A 27,088-nucleotide genomic window follows, 5' to 3' on the forward strand; every position below is an offset into this window, starting at 1 on the left:
TTTTGTTTTGTTTTTAAATCTTTGCTGAATGTTTTCATTCTTAAATAAGTTACACCCATAATTCATGTAAAGCATCATAGGGCAAAGGGAAAAGTAAGGATAGAGCGATTAATTTCTGCTTTTCTAAAATGAAGTGTCACAGTTGCAGTTGCATTCTCCACTAATTCTCATAGTTAGGTTGTTCTTTTGGCACATAAAGCCTATTAACAACAGTTGCCAAGATAAGGGTTTCAGGTTGCTAATGTGATGTTTGTGTTTTGTATTGCATAAATATATCAGTTTGGAACTAAACTTTTGTTGAACTTTCTTTAATAGGGGCTAATTGTTTTAGAGACTGAGCTTTATTGTAAACGCGCTTCAGTGCCAAGCAAACCAGTCGCTCAGACAGCATGATGGATAATATGATTGTTATTTGGCGGGGAACAGATGTTCAGTATGGAGTTTAGTAAAAAAGATTCTTGTTTTTGTGAGTTAATAATGAGTAAATAAATAAATAAAATAGATAAAAAGACACTCTGTGAATCTAGATATCAGAATACAACATAGACTCGTTTGAAGAAATGAAGTGAAAACCTAAAACGTCCTACTAACTGCTAATAATAACCACTCCAAACATTAGAAACTTACATTACTCAAATAGAAATAACACATATAAAACAAAAGCTAAATTAGAATGACAGAGACTAAAATAAAATATATTTTTAATTTAAAATAATGAAAATTATACTTGAAGTTAAAATAACTCAAATAAAATAACTCCATACCCAGAAATCAAAGAGACTGAGCTTCAAAATAATTATTAAAACCTCTCTAAACATCTTAAAAACGGTGTAGCAATGTCTTAGTCAGCACCCACAGCCCCTAGAAATATAACAACATCTTCTGCACAGCATGCCACAACCACTCATACTTTCTATAGAAATGTTCGATTGTACTTGATCCTCTACTTGATCTATCAGGAGAATGGGAAGAAACTGAGATCTTTTCACTGGAACTGAAGTCAAAGTCATTTCAAAAATCTTGAAGTGAATAAAACTGAAACAAGAAACGTAATCAGTTGCTTTAATACTTTTGTTCTCTCCTCACCCTCTTCTCACAAATACTAGGAGCACATCTGAATGTGAAATAACAAAAGAGACATATTTTTCTTATTAGAGCTCAGTGAAAGCATCTCAGTCAAGGCCAGGGTTTGTACTCTCTCCTGCAGGCTTCAGAGAGCTCAGCAAATACTTGCCTGAAGAGGTGTTCATTCCTTCAGGACTCACAGGGACATTATTTCTCGGTATGTTCTTAACGGTAACCATTGCCTACATGTGTAATGTAGCCTTGAAAGGTTTAATACAAGTTAAGCTCTGCCAGAAGGATTTGTGAAATGCTGCTGATTAACGACGAACTCATTCAAACTCATACCTCTGATAAATAATTCTGAGAATGTGTTTAGCAAATAAACAACAAACTAAATAGACAAGAATGCACAGACAGAAATGTACTTTCAATAGAAAAGTATAAATATTAGTACGTTTTTTTCACAGTATGTATTTTTTACTTATTTTAGCCCAAGTTGTTCAATAAATGAGTAGAGTCCATCCAGCTGATTGGAGAGCCTGAGAGCAGGGTCACGACCTCCAGCACAGACTGACGGGTCGGCACCACTGGGGTCACAAGATCAAGTACTTGCTGCTATTTAATGAATCACAGAACAACAGTGAAGGAGAGATGACAGGTCCTTAGCACTGGACAACAAGTAAACTTGGATCGAGGGCCGAAGCAGCCCCTTTTCAAACTGAAAATGTGTGAACATAATGCAAGCCGACAAATATTAAAAAACTATTTTGCAGCTAAATTATTTGATTTAAAGACCAGATTTTGGGCATTCTATTCATGGTCGAAAAAGGCATAGACACACAACCCAGGCTCACTCTAAAAACGTACCTCTATATACATTTCTGGAGAGTGCCAAATACATCCCAGGAGCAACGTTTGTTGCAGTTTTGTTTTCGCAAATCCATCAGAGGTCGCTGTGTAGATTTTTTGAGATCTCAAATTTCTCTTGAACGTGCCATTCGTGCCTGATGTTCTCGCTTAGATCCACCACAGGCCGCTGTCGGCTGACCGTTTTACTGACTGAATGACTGACTGACCGACCCACATTCCTTCTTCCCTAAACCCAACCAATTGTATTGATTAACCCACCCCCACCCACTTCCCAAAACCCAACCAACAATTTTCAAAAGCAATCTAGAAAAAGAAAACCCCTCGTCTGATTTTTACCACTTTTTCACCCTGTTATTTACTTTATTTTTTTATTATTAAATTGATTTTATTTTTTTTAAGTTGTGTTTTTGTCTTGCTCGCTTTCTGGAACCGTTCTTCACCAGACTTGAACCCCATTGTCGTGTTCAACTCCTCTCTGCATCTCAAGTCCGCCAAAGTACATAGCGAGCTACCGGACAAACTGGTAAAAGCTGTATAGCCGTCCATCTGGAGGTAAGTGGTCAGCTGGTAAGCGCAAAAAGGAACGGCGTCATACTGCCCTGTGGCGTTCATTTTAAAAATGAAATGCAGCCAAACAGTACGTAGCTCTAACATATATAGGGCTACGTTTTCAGAATGATTCTATGTTGGGTACACACTATTAGGTATTTACACACTATTAGGTATTTACACACTATTAGGTGATGAAAATGGCAAACAGAGACCACAATTCAAACCGGCTGAGAGGTGTCATTTTATTAGTGCTGCATTTTTTGAGTGGACAGTCCAAGCAGAGGTGCACATAATGCCGAGTTCAGACTGCACGATTTTAGCCCCGATTTTGACTTGCCGACATGTTTTGAGAAATCTCAGACAAACAACCAAAATCATAGGCAAATTGGTGCTCGTTCACATAAGTAACAATCACACACTGTGAACTATCAAAGACACGATCTGAGAGAATCACTGATGAGTCACCGACACCCGTGACATATTTGGCATGCTAAATATCTGGACCTGTCTGCAATTCAAATCATGTGGTGTGAAATGTGTTCTGATTGAAAATAATATCGGCGATTACAGACAGCCAATGAGAGAGCAATATCACAACCAGCTCGAAAAAGAAAAAAAAGTTGAAGAGAAAACACTAATTCGCTTTAAAGCCAGGTGGGCAAAATAAGTACATTTCTATCCCATTAAAGACTTCTTTCTCATTATGTAGTTAATAATAAAAGATATACTAGGTGACCTCGTGTTGTTTCCATGTCACTTCTCACAGGTTGTGAGACGAAGTTTGTGGACCAAGACAAAATTGTCTGTGATTCTTCATATTGTAAAGTCATGCAGTGTGAAACCTCCTGTCGCTGATCCATCTTGCAGTGTAAACACAGCAGAGAGGAAATGCTACCCCAGATAGTCATGCAGTGTGAAAACATCTGGGACACGACTAATTTAAAAATCAGTCTGCACTCAGCATAAGCGGAATATCCACAGAGCAGAATATTTAATTATTTTTAATTGACCGTACACACACATCCAGCATAGACTTTATTTTTCCCTTTGGAATGAAAACCAAAATGTAATCCCAAGTTTTCATGTCATACTTCAGGCAGTGTACTCAAGTATTGTTGTAGACTAGGGGTCACCAATCTCGTTCCTGGAGGTCCGGTGCGCTGCAGGGTTTAGCTCCAACTTGCCTCAACACACCTGCCTGGGTGTTTCAAGTATACCCAGTAAGACCTTGATTAGCTTGTTCAGGTGTGTTTGATTAGGGTTGGAGCTAAAATCTGCAGGACACCAGACCTCCAGGAACAAGTTTGGTGATCCCTGTTGTAGACCATATCCATCTTATTATGACCTTAGTGTAATCTAATGATATATACTTCCCTCATGATAACACACCATGTCAAAAGTTCATACAAAACTGGATTCTTGAACATGAATATGATTTCACTAAGCTTAAATGGCCTCCACAGTCACCAGATCTCAACCCAATAGAGCACCATTAGGAAATATGAAATTTTAAAAATGGATGTGGCCAACAAATCTGCAGTAACTCTGTAATGCTAACCTAGTATAAACCAAAATGAATGTTTCTAGCACACTTATTAAATTAATGTCAAGGAGAATTAATTGACACTAGCAAAGTGTATCTAATAAAGTGTCCAATAAGTGTACTCATCTACCCAGTTTCCTCAACTATTACAACAACCTTCAAGTAACCGTTTCCAAGTCTTCCAGTACAGTACACGGTGGACCATTGTAAGCCATTTAGGCTGGATGGAGAGCTAGCAAATGCTCAGGGATTTTTCAAAGCAGACAGAGCTGTAAACTGAACCGCAATGTGCCTAATGTGTCTCAGCTGCTGGGAGACGGCAGGGTCCGTGCTGTGCCGGGGCTGGTGGGATTGAGTCTACAGGCAGCTGACAGCATTTGTTTGAGACTGAGCCACTGCAGCGATCGCTGTGGGTCGTCTCTGTCAAAACCAACCTCCCCGAGTGAACATTTCAAAAGAAGAGAACAAAAGAAAGGAATCCATGAAAGCCACAATCCAACTCAAACAAACGTGGATTGTAAATGCTTTCCAGCTCCATGTGAGGGTGGATGCTGGTTTAAAAAGGTGGATGCTGCTTGATGTGAAACTGTACACAGACTAAACCCAGATGCACTGAACCAGACAAACAAAAACATACCGATTACTTGGTAGGTGCAAAACAATGGGCAGCACCACACAAATTTGAGGCAAACCCAAAGGTGCCTGCATACTGTAACATATACAAACAATAATAACAAAAAATAGATCAAATCAAATAAAAAGAGCATCTACTGTATTTTACAGATTATAAATTCTGCAAACCATGCCAAGTATGAACATATTTGAATCTGTGCAAAATAAAGAGAGGAATGAGAGCATCTGAACTATGCATTTCTCACATTCCATGCTTTTGATACATTTGTTTAGACTTGACCTTTAAAATAATGTTGTTTTTTTAGTGAATTTTTATTGATTGATCCTTATATTGCTAAACAATTTTTTTCTGTTCTAAATACTGTAACATTTAAAGGATTTGCTTTAGAGTAAAAATACTTAACATATTTACGAAGCTTACAAAGACTTTTTTATGGCCATTTTTGATTATTTTATTATATTTTAAATTATTAAATGTTACTTACTGTATACACCAATGCAACTTATAATATTTTTTCTTTAAAAATGCAATTTAGAATTTGTTGAAAATATTATTAAAATGTACATTCCATTTGCCTAGGCAATACAATCGGTATTGGTATTTATTGACCAAACACCATTGTCAATAACGATAAAAAAAAAAGTTCGGTACGAAGTTTCGGTATGAAGCACTATAGTTTTATTAAAGTAACGGCAGACTAATTACACACCGCATCCAAACACTGCAGTTCTTTTTCGGAGCTGCAGCAATGGTTTGTCTGTTTGTCATTCTCTGAGAAAACAATTGATGATCGCCTAGTTACGAGAGACGCCAGAGAAAATGCTGATGAAAACCACGTGCTCGCGCTTGTCACTTCAGGTCAGAATCACAACATATGCGAAAATGAGTGCCGTGTAGCAGCAGTGAAGAGACTGTAAATAGAAAAGGATGTAAGGATGTTGCCACAGTGGCTTTTTGGTTTCTTTTCTTGTGCATCCCAGCCACTAGCTCCCTATCCGAAAGATTTTTAGCATAGGGGTAATGTAGTCATTCAACTTCACAATTTGTAATGTTGCAGCATGTATTTGAATAATGATGGTTAGTTCCTTTACTTAAAGGCTCAGATTTATTTATCATAATTTGTTTTGTTGACAGAGTTTGGGGTTTACTGTATCCTTATTATTGACACCTTACAGATGTTAATCTATCCTTGCCATTGCACACACTTTGTAACATTTTAGTTATCAAGTTTAAGAGTCTCTTTAACACTTTTGTATATTTTATTATAAAGAGTTCAGATACTTTGCTTAAATATTTTTGGTTTTTGACTATTAAAACTATTTGCCATTAGTAATATTGGTCAATAAAAAAAAGTAACAAAAAAACCCTGATATTTCTAAATGTATTGTTAAAAGATATTCAATAATTATCAATACCGAATGATATGAAACATATCAAACAGCCCTAATATGCCATGAGGAAAAATGACCTAATAATAAGTATAACATTAATTAAGTTAGTAAACATTATCGTTAGTTTCTGTAAGTGCAGTTCCATTCAAAATATGTACGAATTTATTACCAAAAACAAAAATTGTAATTGTTAATATTAAGATTAACATTAGTTAAAATTAATAAAAGCTTCATGCTAAACAAAGATAGCAAATGAAACAATATTTATTCAGTAAATTTGGTCATAATACATGGAAACTTTAAGCAATGCAACATAAAAACGATAGTGATTCCTATATTTCCTTTACACTATCATAAAAGAGTTCAAGAGGGGAGACCTGTGGGTGTTAAACCTTCAAAATAAACATTTCGGGAACAAACTGACGATTGATCTTGACGCTGGCTTTGGTTAGTATGTTGAATGCTGTGGAATTGTGCTGTGTGTTGCTGGGTGGTTGGAGCCAGTGGGGAGCCTGTTCCAGATCCGCTGAGGTTAAATACAGAGGGACCGAGTCGCAACCCCGTTCCACCCGGCTGGGCCTGAAAACAGCCAGTCAGCCGAATGCTAAACATAAGTGACAAATGCCGTCTGACTCAAATCACCTTCCATCAGACCCCATGACTGCCTCCCACTCAGAGAGAGAGAGAGAGAGAGAGAAATAAATGCATAGGAACAGTGCTGTGTGAAGATAGAACACTTTCTCTAAGCGCTGCAAACTACTGTAAGTCAATGCAATAACTTTCTGTGTCAATGTAGTTGTAGCTCAAAGAATTGAACCTTCAAACATGGATGTGCTTGATCATGGCTGACTCACTGGAAAATATGTAAGATGTGAGCTAATGTATTAAAAGAATGCATTAAATATATTTGCTGTACATATTACAGGACTTTGGTAATGGTTACAACCAACAGTATGCTTTTTTCCTATGTCGATGCATTTTTGCATGTTTTTGTTCATTTTTTTCTGTGCTTGTTCTGTTTATTTATTTTTTTGAACAAAATTAATACATATAAAGACTATCTTTTTATTTCTGCATATTAGCTGTTATTTAATAATTGTTTATGATACCATTTAGAAGCGAATGAGTGAAGTGTTTTGAAATGTTAGCATACAAATAATCAAGCTAACATTAATAATACAGTCTACAAAACTCGAATATATTGATTTTATGGGATCACAACCTGGACCGAGCATTATTTGAGCTGATATACAGCTCAAAATGAAACAGCAAGTTCTGTATTCACTTTCATTTTTGCTGAAATAAAACAATCCACTTTGAAATTCCTTTACAGTAATGTAACTTTAATTTAAAATCAGCAAAAAAGCTGATTGTAAAACCACAGAACAGCTATCACTGTGAAAAGGGGCCAGCACATTCAAACATGTGTGTGAATTCAAGAAGCATTTTACTCATGTGGATCAAGGCTTTCAAAGAAAACTAGGCCACTGCCAGCTTTGATGTCTTAATTGTGAGCCTTTCTTAAAAATGACAAAGAGATGTGCAGGCCTATTTATGGAACAAAAGACAGATTGAGCCAGAGTATTGGAAAGAGGCAGAGAGCATAGTAGAATGATTTGTGACAATGTTTAATTGTGAAACAAATAAGATTTCTGAATGCAAGCGTTTCTTTAACATTGAAACTGTCAGGAGTCATTGTATACCTAACTTTGCAGGAGTCATAAAATGGTGTCTTCAACAATGATGCTGAGCAATTCCAGGTCACACCAATTACTGTTGACACCACCTTTGATAAAGCCATCACTCAATGCATTTAATCGTAAGTTTACTAGGCGACTAGTTTTATGCATATATAGTTTTTTTTTTCATTTTCCGCAAGCAATTGTCCAATTATATTGTAAAATAATATATGATACTTTCAAATATGTGTAAGAATATGCACTGCATCATTTGAACGGCTTAATAATGATCATATTGTTTGATCTATGATGAGTGATGCACTGCTGTGGAATATGGAGCCAGATCAGTCTCAAAAATAAAATATTTACAAAATAAAATTCATACATGTAGAGCATAATTCACAAAATGCAATTTGTTACCGACCGCTCCCGCGTTTTATTCAGAAATTTATTCCCGTGCCGCATGAAATCTGGTCGGGTCACACGACAATGCACAGGTACAGCCGCGGGAATGCAGACCTATATCTAGAAGTATCGCTGTAACAGCCAAGAGTAAACGAGAGGGGAGGAAAAGTCACGCCAGCAGCAGAGAGGAAAAGAGAGGGGAGGAAAAGTTTCTGCGTTTTTAAGTAGTTGGCGCCTGGAGTGTTGTAAATACCCGTACTCACCTCCCTCGCGACAGAGCGCATATGAGATAAATGACGTCAGTACATAATAACCGGTTATGATTATTACTGAACCGATACCTAATTATCCGCGTCTGCATCGTGGTGCACCGAAGAAACAATTCATTTTGACACCCCTAATTTATAAATTGTGCTTTTTTTTTATTTACGAATTGGATTTGTGTATTTACAAATTGTTTTGAACTCACAAATTGTTTTTTTTAAAATGTGAATTGTGCTGCGATTTTATTTTGTAAATGTATAATTTTTTTAGACTGATTGATTGATTGATTGATTGATTGATTGATTGATTGATTGATTTTGACAATTCTAACAAAAATATACAAACAAGTCCAGTTAGACCAATCCATACAATAGTTTAAAAACTGTCGAGGATAAAGTACACAAAAAATCCACAGGCTTATTTCCATTGTGATTCTCGATATTCTTAAAAAATGAACGAGCAAATCATAAATGGAATGCAAACATCATCAGCTCAGCAACTCAGCACAACAAAATCCTCAACTTCAACTGTAAAACAACCACTTTTTAATTTCCCTTTTAAAAACACTCTCAATTTGAATCTCTTTAAAAATTGTGGGCAAAACATTCCAAGCAGCAGAGCTAGTACACAAAAATGAATTTCTACCTGATTCACTCTTAAATTTATATGGGTAAAAATCTCTGCTACGTGCTCTTGTAGAATGACAATGTCCCTCACTAACTAAAAAATTATGATTAAGAAAATATTTTGGGACCATTTTCTTTAAAATATTACAAAGCATCACTAATTTTTAAAAACTTTACACTATTCTCAACTTTTAAAACATTACTTTGATTATAATGTTCATTATTTAAATGTGTCAGTGGAGGTACTTTCATAACAATTCTACACAACTCACTTTTGGGCTGTCTGCATTTTATTTTTAATTTTTTTAGAACTACCGCTGTACCAAAAAGCTGCAGCATAGTCAAAGTATGGCTGCACTAATGCACTTGCTAAAATTTATAAAATTTGGATATCTAGGAGCTCTGCCTGTCTTGCTAAAAACTTAATTTTAGAACACATTTTTTAATGGACAATAACAGCCATCTTTTCACCTGTCAAATTACTATCTAAAATGCAACCCATATATTTCACTTCCTGTTTTGGAGTAATAATTTGATCCCCTACTTTTATCTCTGACCCGACACATTTTCTTAGTTTCGCAGCTGAACCAAATAAAATAAATTCAGTTTTACCAAAATGTAAGGACAATTTATTAAGGCAAAACCATTCAGAGACTTCCTCAATTTGTTAACTCATTTCATTTTCAATAAATTACCTCCTCTCATGAGACACAATTATTGCTGCATCATCCGCATAACAAAAGTTTATTTGAACAAGCCATTTTCAAATCATTAATGATCTGGCTTCATATGGAGAGATTAGAGCTGTTAGATTTACAACATATTAATTCATCAACTTCTCCTAAAACATATGTAAGAAAGTGGCTGCTTAACTGGCAGATAAATGGAGTAAATGTTCAAGTAACATAAACAATATGTATCTGATGTGCACCAACACTAAAAAAATAAGTGACACAAAAATAAAGGCATTATATAGACAAGTTTGGCCTGCTGCTGCTTACAGGTGTAAATGAGCCATTTTGGTCATTTTTAATCTCAACTGTTAACAACAACGGGTTATAGATAACATGATTTTAGTCAAAGATATTTAATTGAAAATCTGTTATAAATTAAAAAAAAAAAAACAGTTGTGGGTTCATTAACCTCGTGGTGGTTCTAATGTGAAATACTGATATTAATAGAGCCTCTAAGAGTGCAGGCCTACCTGAGGGCTGATGCTGGGGCCGTAACCCACTCCAGGAGATGACATTGAATGAGGGCCCATAGGCGAGCTGATGACGGAGAAGGGAGAGCCCAGGCCATTCATGGGTGAGCTCAGAGTGCTGATGGGGGAGTGCAGGGACCCCGAGGGGCCTAATGATGTTGGACTCAGCAGGGATGGGTGCATCCCTCGGTGGGACGTGGGTGAGCTGAGAGGAGAGGACGTCAACTGTCCGGTGCAGTCTGTGGGGAGGAAAGCAGAAAGAAGCGGTGAGAACATTTACTTTAAGTCTGAAGCAATTTGGCCCGCCAAAAAACAAATCTTGTATAATGACATAAAAGCAGGAACTATGAGACCACACACCAAAAACAGGCTCATTTCACCCACTTACTGAACGTCTCGTTGCATGATTATTTTGAGAAAGAAACAAAAGACAGATGGTCACATGGGTGCACTGCACTTCTTTATCTACCGCAGGTCACAAGTTAGAGCAGTGAATCATTTACCATAAATTAATATAATTACAAACATTTCTCCTCCATATGGAGAAGCTGAGCTGGAGGATTTTATGTTTTTCCCCGTGTGTTTTCTCCTTGTGAATCATTATACTGCAAATACATTTACATCTTTACTGGAACAGTTACAAACAAATAATGTAAAATACATTTGAATGTACAGTATTTTAGCAATTTTGAGTGGAGTTTTTTTAATAATTGCTCACATTCAGTCATTCATTCATTTTCAACTTAATCCCTTTATTAATCTGGGGTCACCACAGCGGAATGAACCGCCAATTTATCCAGCAAATGTTTTATGGAGCGGATGCCCTTAATTCCGGCTGCAACTAATTGCTCACAAGTGGTTTGTAAATCCACCATACATCAAATACTTCCACAGTTGTATTATAAAAATCATAATAAAATGAATTTAAATGAATAAAATAAATGAATAAAATGTATTTCAGGAATTATACGCAATTTTTATTAAAATGTTACACAAAGATTTGCAATTATAAACCAAAGGCTTGTAAATCCACAAAATAAATTCACTCTAAAATATGTAACCAAACATGTAAATAAATTCCAAGACATTATGAAGAGCTTTCTAGAGTGTACTTGTACAACATAGGTTGCTCACTAGTTTCAGGAAAAACAGGAGATGACTCCTGAAATGGTGCCCTTTTTTGGCATTTAGGATTGTTCAGATCCTTGTGGAAAAGGACAAATCTTCTTGAATGTAAACTTCTTGAACGTAAACCGAATGGCTCTAATCTAGTGCATGTTTACGGGCTTTGTGAACGCTCCAGAAAACACAGAGAGAGACTGAGAGTGAGATTACAAGGTCAAGGGCCCCTAAGGATGCCTTCTGATTATCTCATTTTCTGCTTGCGTACTCTTCCTCTCTTCTCAGCCCATTCTGCGCTCTCCGGTTCTCCTTGAACCTGTCCGTCATGCTGTCAGCTGTCATCCAGAGACGATGGAGGTACATCTGTCAGTCTTGCTTGGGTGACAAGGCCGTATTTCCAGTGTCCATGACAGCATGATTTCCCTCTCTCTAACCTTGTCCTGATCTCCTTGTACTTGACACTCTTTCATCTAGTTCTTACTTCCTTTACACTCCTCCTTTCTTCCTCTCTGCCTTCCCAAACCTGCAGGCTTTATATTCATGAATCTTCCTGCATTTCATTACAGTAATTCTTTTCTTTAATATTTTGAATGGGAATAAAAATTTAAAGCAATACCACAATTTGTACTGACACACATGTATACTATATAGTATGCATTATTATTTCAATTTACATAAAACATTTTTCTGTTCTTCAGAATTCTTTGGATGCCCATTTAAACTTTTTTTTTAATTATATGTTACGTCCTTTTAGTTGTTAATATTAAACTAAGGGTGTTTTGACATAACATAATAGTTTAATAGTGTGTGTGTGTGTGTGTGTGTGTGTGTGTGTGTGTGTGTGTGCGTGCGTGCGTGCGTGCGTGCGTGCGTGCCCAATGGATCGAGAAAGAATTGAACAAGTGAAAAATATTATACAGTGAAAGAAACATTTACAATAAATAAATGATAATTTACCTGTTGGAGAGTAGGTAGTTAGAGGTGCTTAAATCAAATAAATAAATATAACAAAACATACTAACTGTATTAAACAAACTAAGCTAAATATCAAAAGAAAAACATGAACAATTGAATATCTTCAATCTATCAATGTATCCTGAACCTAATGAAATAATACAAAAATGAATCTGAGTGTTGCACATGTATTTCACGTGATTTGGTCACTTTTACACCCTCTCCGAGGTATTACTCAAAAAGTATTAGTTAACTGGATGAGTTCATGAACAAACACATTGCAATCTCAATAGATTTTGGACAAGAGCATTAATCACAAATCAAACGATATTGCGGATATTCATGCGCAGTTTTATCTTGGCTCAGCACATCTCAACCCACTCTTGGGCTTCTATCTGCATGATTGCCAGGCGGACCTTCAGCGTTGCACCACCCCCAGACTCAATTGAAGTCGGGGGAAGCGGATAGAGGGGCGATGAGCCTGTCTGTCAAGGTGTCCACCATGGCATCCTCACTCGTCTCCTTCTCCGTATCCACTAAATTACCAGGACTATTTTCTACAGCCATTGCACCAACCTCATTGCCAACCACATTTTGTTTTCAACCAGGTGCTTTAAAATCTTTAATAAGGCGCTTCAGAGATTGCCTCACCGCAGGAATGCAATAGTGTTCCCCTTTCTGCAACAATTCAGCTTTCCTACATCGCTCAAAAACTTCCAATGTTGGATTAGCGACAAATGTTTTTAAATCAAAAGTAGTCATTGTCTAAATTCTCACAAATACTCACAAGAGACCAAATCGCAAAGGGAGAAAATGATACTTTGTTTCACTTGGTCACAGTTTTGAGTCAACTGAGTACGCACACACACAAAACTATTATCCAGGACAAAATTAAGAGTCTTGAATCATTTTAATATATCCCGGACGAGCCCCCAACTATTGAAGAGATTTATATCTTACTATTTGAAGATAAAATTGAGCAATTCTGAATTTTTTCATTGAGATTTGTGTGTTAATATATCACAATTCTGAGTATTTTCTTTTAATCTCAACCTTTCCATACAACTATAAGTAAAACATCAATTATATTTCAAAATTCTTATTTTATTGTCAGTATTGTGAGATATAAACCTATGAACAAAAAGTGGGAATTGTAAGGTGTAAAATTTGGAACTCAATGCTTTATGACACACAAGCAATTAAAAAAGGGTCAAATTTGTTAGCTATAACTAATAAACGCCAGAAACTGAAAACAAACAAGAAAAAACACTGACTATTAATAAAACCTTTTCCAAATAATCACTGAAGAAAGAGCAAAAAAAAACTCATGTATTTCCTGAATTCACACAAATACGTAAGCGGCCGAGACTCACACCAGGCTAGCTTCATAAAGGAGCTGCACAGAATAAGGATGATGTATTACTCAATTAGGTGACAGTTGAGAAAAACAGCATGTCCAGTCTGTGTTTTCCAGGAGCTCTGTGTCTCCACTTGCCCGATGTCACTTCACAGTATCTTGTGATGGATTCCAGGCCAAAAGGCACTCGAGAGGGCGGACGAAGTATATAAAAGAGTGAGCTTGTCAGCGGGGTTTGCTAGCGGCTGCCTGCCTGCCAGATCCGCCACGCAAAAACACTTCCCCTACATCCTGCCCTCCTCCAGAGCACTTCCTGCAAACAGCCCCAAATCAGCTGCTTCTGTCGCTGTATTCATATACTTGTTCACACCCGCCGACTGCCAAAAAAAAGACATTAATTAATTCTCCAATGTCACGGTGTCACATAAACAGGAAAACACGCTTTCCCGGCACATGCAAGCATAACACGATCATTATTCTGTCTAATGAGGGTTTTATGTTGAGGTGATAAGACCCCCAGAGATGGTGGTCCTGCTTCTGCTGCAGAAACACTTTGATGACTATCTGTCAGCGGGCAGATGCAATGCACTAGGGACACAAAGCTGATTCAGGGTCAGTGACAGAGTCTGATGCCATATCCTCACCAGGTGTAAAGAGTCAGCTTTTGAAGATCCAGCTGTTTTTGTTTTTAATTATAGAACATTTATATAAAATATGTAGCGTTTAATTTAATTTTTTAAAACTTTTTGAACCTGTCCAACCGCTGGTTAATGCAAATTTCTAATCAGCTAAAACACATGGCAGCAACTCAATGCATTTAGGCATATAGACATGGTCAAGACGAACTGCTGCAGTTCAAACTGAGCATCAGAATGGGGAAGAAAGGTGATTTAAGTCACTTTAAATGTGGCATGGTTGTTGGTGCCAGACAGGCTGGTCTGAGTATTTCAGAAACTGCTGATCTATTGGGACTTTCACGCACAACCATCTCAAGGGTTTACAGAGGATGTTCCAAAACAGAGAAGCGGCAGTTCTGGGGGCACAAATGCCTTGTTGATGCCAGAGGTCAGAGGAGAATGGGCAGAGTGGTTCAAGCTGACAAAAAGGCAACAGTGACATAAATAACCACAACCAAGGTATGCAGAAGAGCATCTCTAAATGCACAACATGTCAAACCTTGAGGCGGATGAGCTACAGCAGCAGAAGACTACACCGGGTGCCACTCCTGTCAGCTAAAAAAAGGAAACTGAGGCTACAATTCACACTTTCAGCAGGATAACACACCATGTCGTAAAGCGTGAATTATCTCAGACTGGTTTCTTGAACATGACAATGAGTTCACTGTACTCAAATGGCCTCCACAGTCACCATACTCAATCCAAAAGAGCACCTTTGAAATGTGGTGGAATGGGAGATTACCATCATGGATGTGCAGCCGACAAATCTGCAGCAACTGCATGATGCTATCATGTCCATATAGACCAAAATCTTAGATGCATATTTCCAGTACCCTGTTAAATCTATGCCATGAAGGATTACAGCAGTTCTGAAGGCAAAAGGGGGTCCAACCTGGTACTAGAAACATGAACCTAATAAAGTGGCTGGTGAGTATATATATTATAGAAAATATCTTTATAAAAAAATATAGTAAAAGTAATGATAAAAATCATATTTATTTTAAATTGAAATATGAAACATACAATTTGCAATAAAATGGAAAATGAAAAAGTATAAATAAACAAAATAGCAAATAAAATGCATACATAAATATGCATTTTAAACCACACACATATTAAGTTTGTGAATAGATTTATATTTTGTCATTTTATTTTTTAATGCAAATAGCACATTTACTATTTGTATTAAACAAAATATCCAATATATTTACATTTTCATTTGGTCTCCTAATAGTTTATATAAAACAAAATCTATATGTAAAAAATATAATCATAATGTATGATATTAAATATTATATTTTTTGTTGTAATATTTCTGTAGTACACAAGCATGCATGTGTATGTGCACACATTATATATACTGTGCTGCCAGTTGGTGGTGTGTTCCTCTCTATGAAGGCCAGGGTTGCCAGATCAGGATTACAGACGGATAAAAGGGGCTCTTACTTAATCCGCCCCAGAGAGGGGCACAGCTGGTGGAAAACAGGATAGAGAGAGAAGAAAAATGGACAGACAAAAAAAGAACAGACTTCCATCCACACTGACATTATACTGAAAGCTGCTTCAAGCATAAATTAATCATTTAAAAACAAGGCTGCTGGTCTGAACAACATTTATTAAAACAGCAAATAACTAACAGGGATAGTTCGCCCCAAAATTGTACTCAAGATTTACACACCCTCAGATTATTATTAGATCATTTGTTTTTCATTTGTAGTTCTTTTGAATAATGTTGGCAAATTGTAGTCATTGGTTTTTATAGCAGGGAAACAATACTACAAAATTCAATGGCTATCAGTTTACATAATTTGTCTGAAACAGATCTCTAAAATAACTATGATACTATAAAACTATGTTAACAAAAGAACTTTTGCTTTAAAAACAGCTGTAAGTCTGTTAAATGGAAAATGATAAGCTATACTCGTCAACCTCATTGACCTCACTGATCTACCTTATTTAAACCTAATGACACTGCATCCATTTCTGTCTTTCCTGTCTCTTGCAAATCTTTCACCTATTTCCCATTATCTCTCATCGTCTGAACCTGTTTGGTTGTAAAGAGAAGCATGTTTTATCTGAGAAAGCGTCTGTATAATCATCGGGGTGTCGTGCTACCTGAAGCTCAGCGGATAAATATGCTTGCTAGATTAGATAAGAGCAGGTAAGACAGAAAGCAGAGCCCTGGCAGCGTCTGAATAAGAGTGGCAGCCCTCCAAACATCACCCTGTGCCAACACGGCTGTCATCTGCTGCCGATCACCTCCGAGGCATCTGACAGGTACAAACCAGCAAATAAATCAGCACGAATCACGATCATTATTTCAATCCGCATGCACCAGGATGTATTGCAGAAAGGTGCACTGCATGATGCAGAAGTTGTAAATAAATGATGCAATACATGTCATATTTTAGAAGATCAGAATCAGAATCAGAAAGAGCTTTATTGCCAGGTATGCTCACACATACGAGGAATTTGTTTTCGTGACAAAGCTTCTACAGTGCAACAGGATTACAGAGACAGGACAAAAAACAGATAATAAATATATAAAAAAAAAAAAAAAAAAAAAAATTTAACATTATAAGATTTTAACATTATAAATTATAAATTTATATTTATAAATTTTTAAAATGTATTTATATAAAAAAAGTTTATAATTTATAATGTTAAATTATAAGTTATATAATTATAAATTATAACTAAACAGACCCCCTAGTTTTTCATGATTTTTGTGATAAAATGATGTCACAAATGGTAATTCTCATGGGTGGTAATTCACAGACATTTGCGGACAATTTTGCAATTAAAAAAATAAATAAATAAAAATAATTATATATATATATATATATATATATATATATATATATATATATATATATATATATATATATATATATATATATATATATACATAAAATACATAAAATGTACCTCACATATAGGAATATGTAATACACCTAAAACACGAATTGCCGTAAAACTCATCAATGACAGGGAAGCGTTTTCTCTCGTCAACGGCACGGAAAGAGTAAAGCGAAATCATTTATCAATTTTACGCACACCACAAGACCAGCCATACATGTAAAGCACAAATAACGTCCTTCAATTCGGTCAAGTCCAGCGGCCGTTATCCTTCAATGAATCTCCATCATTGTAAGCTGCTTGCTTTTCTGTCTGTTCACTGCTCCATTTGTTAGATGTTTGCTCCAACTTTCTTTTGCAGTCTGAAGTGCGTCAAACGCATAAAACGATCAATACACGCCACAGGATGTCTAATCCAATCTTTGCATTGACTTCACCTGTAAATCACTCACACTTCACCCGTCTCTGCTAACTGCACAGGCTGCAAAACAATTCCCCCCACCCTCATGAAATGTGGATTGTGAGGGTGCAGGTGAGACGTCCTTTTTCGAGAGACACAAGCACATCAAGTGCGCTGCATATGCAATGTCTATAAGTCATGTAAAACAATTAATTGCTAATTGAAATAAATATAACTTGATTATATGATTTGGAATTAGATGTTTTATGAGATTATTAATATTTTTTGCGATTATTTTAATTAAGAATTTAACAGGATCGCAAAAATTTGGGACTTTTTATTGACTTTGCGTTGGATTCAGCGATCGTATAATCGCAAAAAACTAGAGGGTCTGACTAAAAGTAGATGTATATAGTACACAAATCGACTCTCTCCCTCTGTTCAAATCCAGACTTAAAACTCTGCTGTTCATATTAACTTACTCTTTATAGCTGAACTACTACATTTTGTATTTTTCTTCGTATTTTATTATTATCTTTTATATTTTATACTGTTGGTTTTTTTTTAATTATTGAATTATATATGTTGTACAGTTTTAAATTATTGAATTGTGTATATAATATGTTGTACAATGACCTTGGGTTTCTTAAAAGGCACTTTAAATAAAATGTATTATTATTATTATTATTATTAATGATAATAATAATAATAATAGAATTTTTTCAAATTAAAAAAAAAATCTTTGAAATTTTTATTTCAAAACAGATGTTGAACATGGGTGTTTCAATCATTTATAAAAGATTTGGACGTTTCATATTTTCAAAATATAGTCAGATAGATTCTAGAGCTGCTCAACCACTAGACAAGGTGCTTGGAAGATAATACGCATCAGAAAAAAGCTCTGCACTACCTTTATTTAAAAATAATTAACGATTTATTAAAGGCAAAATCTTAAATACATTTTTTTCCAATGGTACAAGTAGTGTTGAAATTCTCATTTTTCCCATTTTCAAAATATCAATATACTTCGATAATACAATAATAATTATAAAAATATATTTTTTAGACTTTTTTTGTTGTTGTAATGTTTTATAAAATTGTTAGGACAGATCAATTAATCCAGCAAATATATAGTATGTGTGTTTTCAAAATTCAGATTTATGTTTTACTACTCTTTTTTTACCTATATAAAATCATAGATCATCCACTTTGCATGAATACGAAGTGAATGTAATGTAAATTCTAGTGCTCTACTCGACCTTTGTAGGGAATGAAGGGATACAGTGAAGGTGAAAGGAAAGAAAGAGATCTCCTGTTCACCGTCACATGATACCTAAAGACCTCTCTCTCACACACACACACAGACGTCTGCACACTATCATGTTGGGTCTGCTGGTGCGATGACTGCATGACTAATGTTTGCACTTGAAAGGAGCTGAATGGGTGTGATTGGTCGAGAGAGCCTCTCTTGTATTCTTCTGATCTCCGCTTCACAGGTTTGCTGTGACAGGCGCTTTAACCACAGTTTCATATTCATTCCACTTATTGCTCTGGGCCGGTTACATCACTGCTCGAGAACAAAGCGAGCATGCATTCCTGTAGCAAGATAAACAGATCCATAAATGACTGCCACGGCTAGCTGTAATTCGTCAGGAAAATATACGGGTGGGAAAAGACCCTACAGGTGGGTGTTGAACCAGATAAATATGCAAAATTGCATTTGTGAAGAAAAGGGTGTTTTGAACAATGCCTTCTGTTCACTGTATGAACAGAAACTTTTTTCAAATATCTTTGTGTTTCACAAAACAATGAAAATTATACATTATGTTTGGACAATATAAAGGTGAATTAATGACCAGATCTCTTTATAGAGGTCATGAACAAAATTGTTAGAACGTTATACTTACTAGTACCAGGTTGGACCCCATTTTCCCATCAGAACTGCCTTAATCCTTCATGGCATAGATTAAATAAGGTACTGGAAATATTCCTTAGAGATTTTGGTCGATATTGACATGATAGCATCACACAGTTGCTACAGATTTGTCAGCTGCACATCCATAATGTGAATCCTCCATTTCACCACATTCCAAAGGTGCTCTATTGAATTGAGACTGGTGACTGTGGAGGCCATTTGAGTACAGTGAACTCATTGTCTTGTTCAAGAAACCAGTCTGAGATAATTCACGCTACAGTATATGACATACTGTGTTATCCTGCTAGAAGAAGCCATCAGATGATGGGTACACTGTGGTCATAAAGGGATGGACATGGTCAGCAACAATACTCAGGTAGGCTGTGGAGTTGACACGATGCTCAATTGGTACTAATGAGCCCAAAATGTGCCAAGAAAATATCCCCCACATCATTACACCACCACCACCTGCCTGAACCATTGATACAAGGATGGATGGATCCATGCTTTCATGTTGTTGATGCCAAGTTCTGACCCTAACATCCAAATGTTCCTTCAGAAATTGAGGCTCATCAGACCAGGCAATGTTTTTTCAATCTTCTATTGTTCAATTTTGGTGAGCCTGAGCGAATTATAGGCTCAGCGTCCTTTTCTTAGCTGACTGCAGTGGCACCCGGTGAGGACTTCTGGTGCTGTAGCCCATCTGCCTCAAGGTTTAATGTGTTTGACGTGCATACCTCGGTTGTAACGATTGGTTATTTGAGTTACTGTTGCCAACAAAAGCGGCATATGGAAGTACAATAATAAAAATGCAAATATTCAAAACTATAAGCAAATCAAACCAGTGGGCGTTTACTTCTCAGTGCCAAATGGCAATTGAATCAGTGTGTTCTAAGGAGGGTGTTCAGAACAAGACCAAAAATAATCCATTACAGCACTTATAAACTGTGTTTTTTATAATTATTTTTAGGGATTTTTCACCTTTATTGATAGGACAGTGAGGATTTACAGACAGGAAAGTATGGGGAGCAGAGATAGGGGAAGGATCGGCAAAGGACCTCGAGCCGGGAATCGAACTCAGGTCGCCACAAGCACCTGGGTGCTATGTGTCGACGCACTAACCTCTAGGCTATCTGCGCTGACTAAACAGTGTTTTTAATGTAAACAACTTTGAGAACAGTACAAAAAGGCAGTATACAACCCCAGAATTATCTTCTTTTTCAGGCCTGCGTAGACTAAATTTTAGCCTCACAACAGAAGTTCAAGACTTCTTTGCAGTTTCTATCAAAAGAAAATAGTCACAGTTAAAAATCAGCAATGTTCTTACAGTAACAGACCTGTGTGTCAAATTTTTTGACATATTTTTAAAGAATTGTTTGAAAACCCAGCATTTATCGAATTATGATAAGATATATTCTTCAATATCAGGTGGTTTGTTTTAAGACAGACTGTTAAAGAACGCAATACACTGCAATCCTACTGAACTCGTCAACTTAGATGACAACCTCAAAACTCCTGAAGTGTTTCCAATCTGCTGTTATATGGATTGACTTTCATCCAGTAGTCCATGGGTGTGATGTTTGCGGCTGAGAATATTGCTTTCCTCACTGTCTGAATTCGACTGGTCCAGGAATGTCCTGTTGGTGCTAAAAGCTAGCAGGCATCAGCAACAGCAGCGTTTGCATTATGAATGGAAAACAGGAGCAGAGCTGCAGAGGGCTGAGAGCCTGCAACAGATGTTCATCTCTATAATTCATCCTCTAACGCCAGAGAAGAGGACGGAGATCATGAGAGGGAAAACTTCAGGTCTGAACAGTCGTCGTCACAGGTGGCTGTCAACTAATGGAGGGGTTTAACAAAAAAAATCAACTAGTCTGTGGCAGGCTGAATGTCTTGTCAACTTTAAAGGATTCAGTGCTCAGCATATATGAGAACACTAGAGGTGCAATGGTTCTACTCATGCGTCTACTCACAATCTACTCACAGTTCGATATGTATCACAGTTTTAGGGTCACGGTTTCGGAACGGGACGGTTTGTGCTATGCTTAAAATAATGCCTACAGAACGATTCAAAGAACAATAAACATATTTATTGGGTAACAAACACCTGACAATGCAACAGCTTCACACATATGACTGTAAATTTGCATGTTCTCACATTAATTAAATAAAAGTAGGGCATTTTGAAAATTTTATGTTCAAATAAATTATGAAAATAAGCTTAGATTTACCCTTTTTCTATTTTACATCTTGACTCAACAGACTCAACCAATTATGCAGACAATAATTGTGTCAACACATCTTAATAATTGAGCACTTGTAAAGTATTGATTACTTCTGTTTACAATGAGCCTGCATTACCGAGGCAACAACGCATTTTTATTTATGATTTCTATATAATTTTATTATGATTCTAGAGAGCTCCGTTTCACTTATCAGCACCATTGTAGTAAATGAAACAAGCAAAGAGAGAGCATTCGGCTCTTCTCTCTTAATTCAGCGGGAACAGTCCAACAGAGTCTGTAAACAAAGTAAATTGTGGGAGTGATCGGGTGCGGAAGAACACCCAACAGGAGTGAAACTGTATGTATGTTCGCATCCATATGGGACGCTTCTGGGTCTGGTCACGGACCTCGATCCACCTTTTAGTGACCACTGATCTAGGCTATGTTTGCAACAACAACAAAAAACGGCATTCGTTATGTTTTTGTGTCTGTCTGAATTTATACTGAGTGTCTGTTGAAACACCGACAGCAATGTGCCTCCCTGCGCATTTGTGCTTTATCCCCATCGTTTGGCATGCTCAAACACAGAATTTCCACATGCACACACTGACACGTGAGGAAACGTGATGTCAACAACAGATTTACATACTACTAGGTGATTGGACAGGTCTTCGCATGTGCAATGGATGGGAAAGGTAATCAGAAGCGTACAAAGGCGGAACTTTGTTGAAGTTGTTTTTATTAACAAACTAATATTAATAATGCATATTCTGAACCGCGGATCACAGGGCAAACGGAACTGTGGGAGAACAATGGGACGATACTTTTTTTTACCAAGAACAGTTGCATCCCTAGAGTACCCCCACAGCTAGTCGGAGCGCAATTGATCCACTGCAGGTTGTACCACAGGCCATGGATGATGATGCATATGGAATACAAATTTGCTAACACTTCAGGAGACAAAACCAAAACAAAACAAAAAAACAAAGCGTTCGTGAGGCCAAAACCCCTCACAGGCAAAGGTAAAACGAGACAAGTCAGTTATCAACAAACTTCATGCTGTCCAATCATGTGTGACTGTGTGAACATAAAAGAGAGTACTTTAAACATCCTTGATGCCCAAATAAAATTAGACCCCAGTGACTTTCTTATTATGGGCAAAACATTTTCAAAACATCTGTGCTCAGTTGTACTTGGAATGGAAAGCTGCTACCTTGCAGTAACAGCATTTTAATACCCACAAGTTCTACTAGTTAAACGTGGGTCCTTCAAAGCCTGCCTGACGTTAAAACAATGCCCAATGGATTCATCATAACAAGTGATTGAACTAAGCCCAACATGCAAAGCACTGATCCCCTCCTAGCTTTTCCCTATACTATACTTGAGGGAATTCTCCTCTCATGCTCCGCAGCCAATCTCCAGCACTTTTCCAGGAAAATCCTGGTCACTGCACGTCTCCCTTGACGACAACTACAAAAGACGCAAATAAACCTCTCCCAACACGTCCACCCAACAGAGACTTTCAACTAATACACAAAAAATGTTGAGAGTTTTAGAGCCTTTGAGAAGAAAAAAAAATGTTTTGTTTTGTTTTTTTATTATTTTTTTATTATTTTTTAGAAGTGACACACACAATCTATTATTCATAAAGATGTTTGGCACTGGCTGCCGTGTCTTTTTGAAGCCCACAGATTGTGGGCGCTCTGACGGCAGGATGAAACGGATATCATTTGCATCTCTCTGAAAATGCTCAGGTTCGAAGGTAAGGACGAGCGAGAGGAAGGGGAGGGAGGGGGGGAGAGAAACACAGCAACTTCCTGAGGAACTTTCAAGCCGGAGCTTGAATTAATGCAGCGACTAAAAATACGAATTGGCAACGGGAGAAAATGGAGACTCTATTCTGGAGGGTTTGACTTGCTCTGGTGAAAAACAGCAGACTAGTGATGAGCAAACAGCCGTCTTGGCATCCATCGCTGTAGAGAAAGACAAGACATAGCAAATAACAAGCTACATACAGTATTTACAGTATATCGCGCCTCTTTGACAGTCATCATTAGTGTTATTCTCATCATCGCTGCTTAAACTGCAGCTGCTGTTTATTGTTGTGGATGCACAATAATCTGTGTTTACTGTGTGGAAATTTTTCAGCGTGTGAACGCAAAGACATAAGGTCTAGCGTGGGCATTAATCAGACTTTTTTTTCTGTGCGTGTTTGTATAAACAGGTTAATCTGCCGCGCGCTGTGTAAGCAATGGAAGTAAATAGAGCTGGCTGATGTGTTTACTCTGACTCTGGGAGTGCTGGCGGTCAGGACGGGAAGCAGAGCCAAGAAGAACACAAAAAGCGGCGGTGCTGAAGGAGGCCCCTGTTCCTGCATGGGGCTCCTTCACACCCCGGCCTGGAGATGCCCTCACCTGTCAGCATACCGTGACGGAGGACAGTGTGAAGCCACTGCAAGATTGCCTCTGCAGAAAGGCATGCCGGGTAGGGCACGGTGGGCAGTCACTTTCAGACCTTTTCAACTTTTCCCACCCAGAAGGAGACTATCTCGCACAGCTGAAATGAGCCACAATTTGGGCATTTTCAAGCACATACAGTTTGTGGTGTTTCTTCAACTTTGGGTGTATTTATGTTTTGCTTGGGAACATTTATGTATTTTTTTCCCTTTGTCACAATTATATTGGCCTCTATTTTAACGATCTAGGTAAGATAAGTCTAAAGCGCATGGCGCAAAAGCATTTAGGGCCTGTCTGAATCCACTTTTGCTATTTTAATGATGGAAAAATATGATCTGCGTCCTGGTGTATGGTCTAACAGGGTTGTGGTTATTCTCTTAAAGAGTTATGGGTGTGTTTTGAGAATAAACCAATCAGAGTCTCATCTCACCTTACCTTTAAGAGTCAGTTGCATCACGCAATAGTGTATTTGCTATTTACATGCCGGACTTTGCAAGTGGTGAAACTAAACGCTTCACTAGTGCGAAAACAGTTAAACAGACCATCTGCGGCGCAAGGATAAAGAACAAGCCTCCTCCATTCAGCCTCTTTACTTTACTTTAACTCTTTACTTTACTCCTTTACCTTCATGGATAAGGAAACAGTGTTGTATGCACTCCACCAAAGACATCCATTAGCCTACATATTTAATTTCATTTGTTAAGCGCAAAGATTTGTTTTAAAACTATTTCCAAATTCAGTTCTAATTTCAGTTGTAATTGAAAAAAGCCCCCTGGGATGAGGCATGGAGGCAGTGGTTTTTATATTTGAGTTGAAATATTTTTGTAACATTTTAATCTTTAAATTTTTTTAATATGTAAAGATATTTGTGTATTGCTGTACATCCTGTGTGTACTAAGCAATGTGTAAGCGTTTGGACCTAAATAGGCCCATAACTCGAATTTAGACTTGCTTTTAGTTGGTAAATTTTTGGTCTATTTTAGGTCATTAAAATAGCAATGCGCCAACAATGCACCTTAACACACCTGCTTTTTACACCGGCACAACCATGAGTCCACAAAATAGCACAAATGGATTTGCTATTTAAGCAACGTGGCACAAAACATGAAAATTAGGGATGCGCTGGTCTGAAAACAGCAACAAAATCGCACCAAACATGTCTTGTGCCTTATTGCTCCAGGTGTATGATAGGGCCATCATGTTTAATGATAAACTATTCAAATTCATAATAAAAAGTATATGTAACATATTTGATATGATTATCATAGCCAACATTAAGTAATTGTATAAACAGACATGGTGGAAAAATAGGTCATATTTAATAGGTATAGAACTTGTATCAGTTTTCCATGTTTTTGCTTTTTATTTCCTCACGTTTATGCTTTTGAATTACATTATGGGAACTTGATCTTTCTTCCAACTTTTTCACCAATTTTTAAATATTAAATTTAATAGTTTAAAGTGATATATTGTCTGGGTTGGTGTTTTAGTAAACTGCCGGTACATTTTCTGTTATTTTACAGATTTATTTCTCTATATATCATTTCTTGAACTAGAAAAATGTCAATAAAAGTCACTTTATTAAACTGTAGAGCTGAATTTATAACATTAAAAGTCAACAGAGCAGAGATCAACATGCCATAATGCAATTCACAACCATAAATAAATGGAAAACACTTTGGAATAATGTAAAATTAATTACAATAAGGAAACGGGTAATTAACAGATTTGTTAGTGTATATAAATTATTCTCTTTCTATTTTTATTATTATTATTATTATTATTATTATTATTATATAAATACATTTATTTTGTGCTATAATACATACTTAATTAATGTATTTTGCTAGACATAAATTGTGCCTTAGAAAAACTAGAGTGTCAGGCAATTTATTTTTATTGAAGAAAAAACATTTATTTATAGCTTTCTTAAAAAAAGTCCTGCAACTAGATAAATATTGTTATTAGATAAATTACACTAGTAAAATTCCATACTGTAAGAAGGAAAGCCCACAGACACAAGGCCTTTAAGTTTCATCATATGCGTATGGTTACAGGACGAGATGCAAGCTGACAGCGGAACCGTGAGTGTACTGGGACCCGAGAGCAGTTTGAACAGTGATTCCTCTGTTTCTACTCCAAATGATGAATTTGCCAGGGCCCCCAAATCAACAAGCATTAAGACACACAAAACAACAGCACATAAAAATGAAAAGAAAAACAAAATAATGAATGTTGGAGAAATCTTCAGTGGAAAAAGCCCTGGACTGCCCATGAGGATATCGCCGAGTGTGGTAAACTGCCACCCGCAGTTTGATGGATCTAACATCTTATTTTAACAGATCTCCTTGTAGAACTGCCGTCATTAAGAGCTTAACTCTGCTGTCAGGCTCTCACTTTTCATCTTTTTCTGATGTACTGTGCAAGTGAAAGACTTTTATTTGATATATTTTAGATATTTATTTTTATTTTATTTATTCAATCTTATTTATTTGATCTTTATAACTTCTTCTCTTCTCTCCTCTATCTGTATGTTTGTTCTTCATTTTGTTCTGTTTAATGAAACCTTGTTCTGTACACACTTTTATTTGATATGTTTTGGATATTTATTTTTATTTTATTTATACAATCTTTTTTGTCTTTATAGATTAAAACACATTATCATTCCCCTCAATACCTAATAAATTCATACAGTGAAACTTCAAGATATGTTCAAACGGTAGTATTACACATTTTAATATATTTTTAGTATTATAGACTATACATGAGATTTTTTTTATCCATTGTGTCTTTTCCAAAAAATAATGACTATTAATATTTATATCAATACATTTAACCTGAAGCTCGTCATTCATTTCTTATTAAACAAATAAATGGAATATACAAATAA

General features: G+C 36.6%; 1 protein-coding gene across 4 annotated transcripts in view; it reads right to left on the bottom strand.

Annotated features, from left to right (window-relative positions):
* Nucleotides 1-27,088, bottom strand: part of LOC130215257 (retinoic acid receptor RXR-alpha-A) — a 301,966-nt gene that overhangs the window by 54,994 nt on the left and 219,884 nt on the right. For all 4 annotated transcript variants that reach the window (XM_056447175.1, XM_056447179.1, XM_056447176.1 and 1 more), the window contains one exon: nt 10,234-10,472. In XM_056447175.1, the coding sequence (XP_056303150.1) occupies nt 10,234-10,472 (239 nt within the window). The remainder of the gene's footprint in view (nt 1-10,233; nt 10,473-27,088) is intronic.

Source organism: Danio aesculapii, chromosome 21 (assembly GCF_903798145.1).
Source record: "Danio aesculapii chromosome 21, fDanAes4.1, whole genome shotgun sequence".
Taxonomy (NCBI): domain Eukaryota; kingdom Metazoa; phylum Chordata; class Actinopteri; order Cypriniformes; family Danionidae; genus Danio; species Danio aesculapii.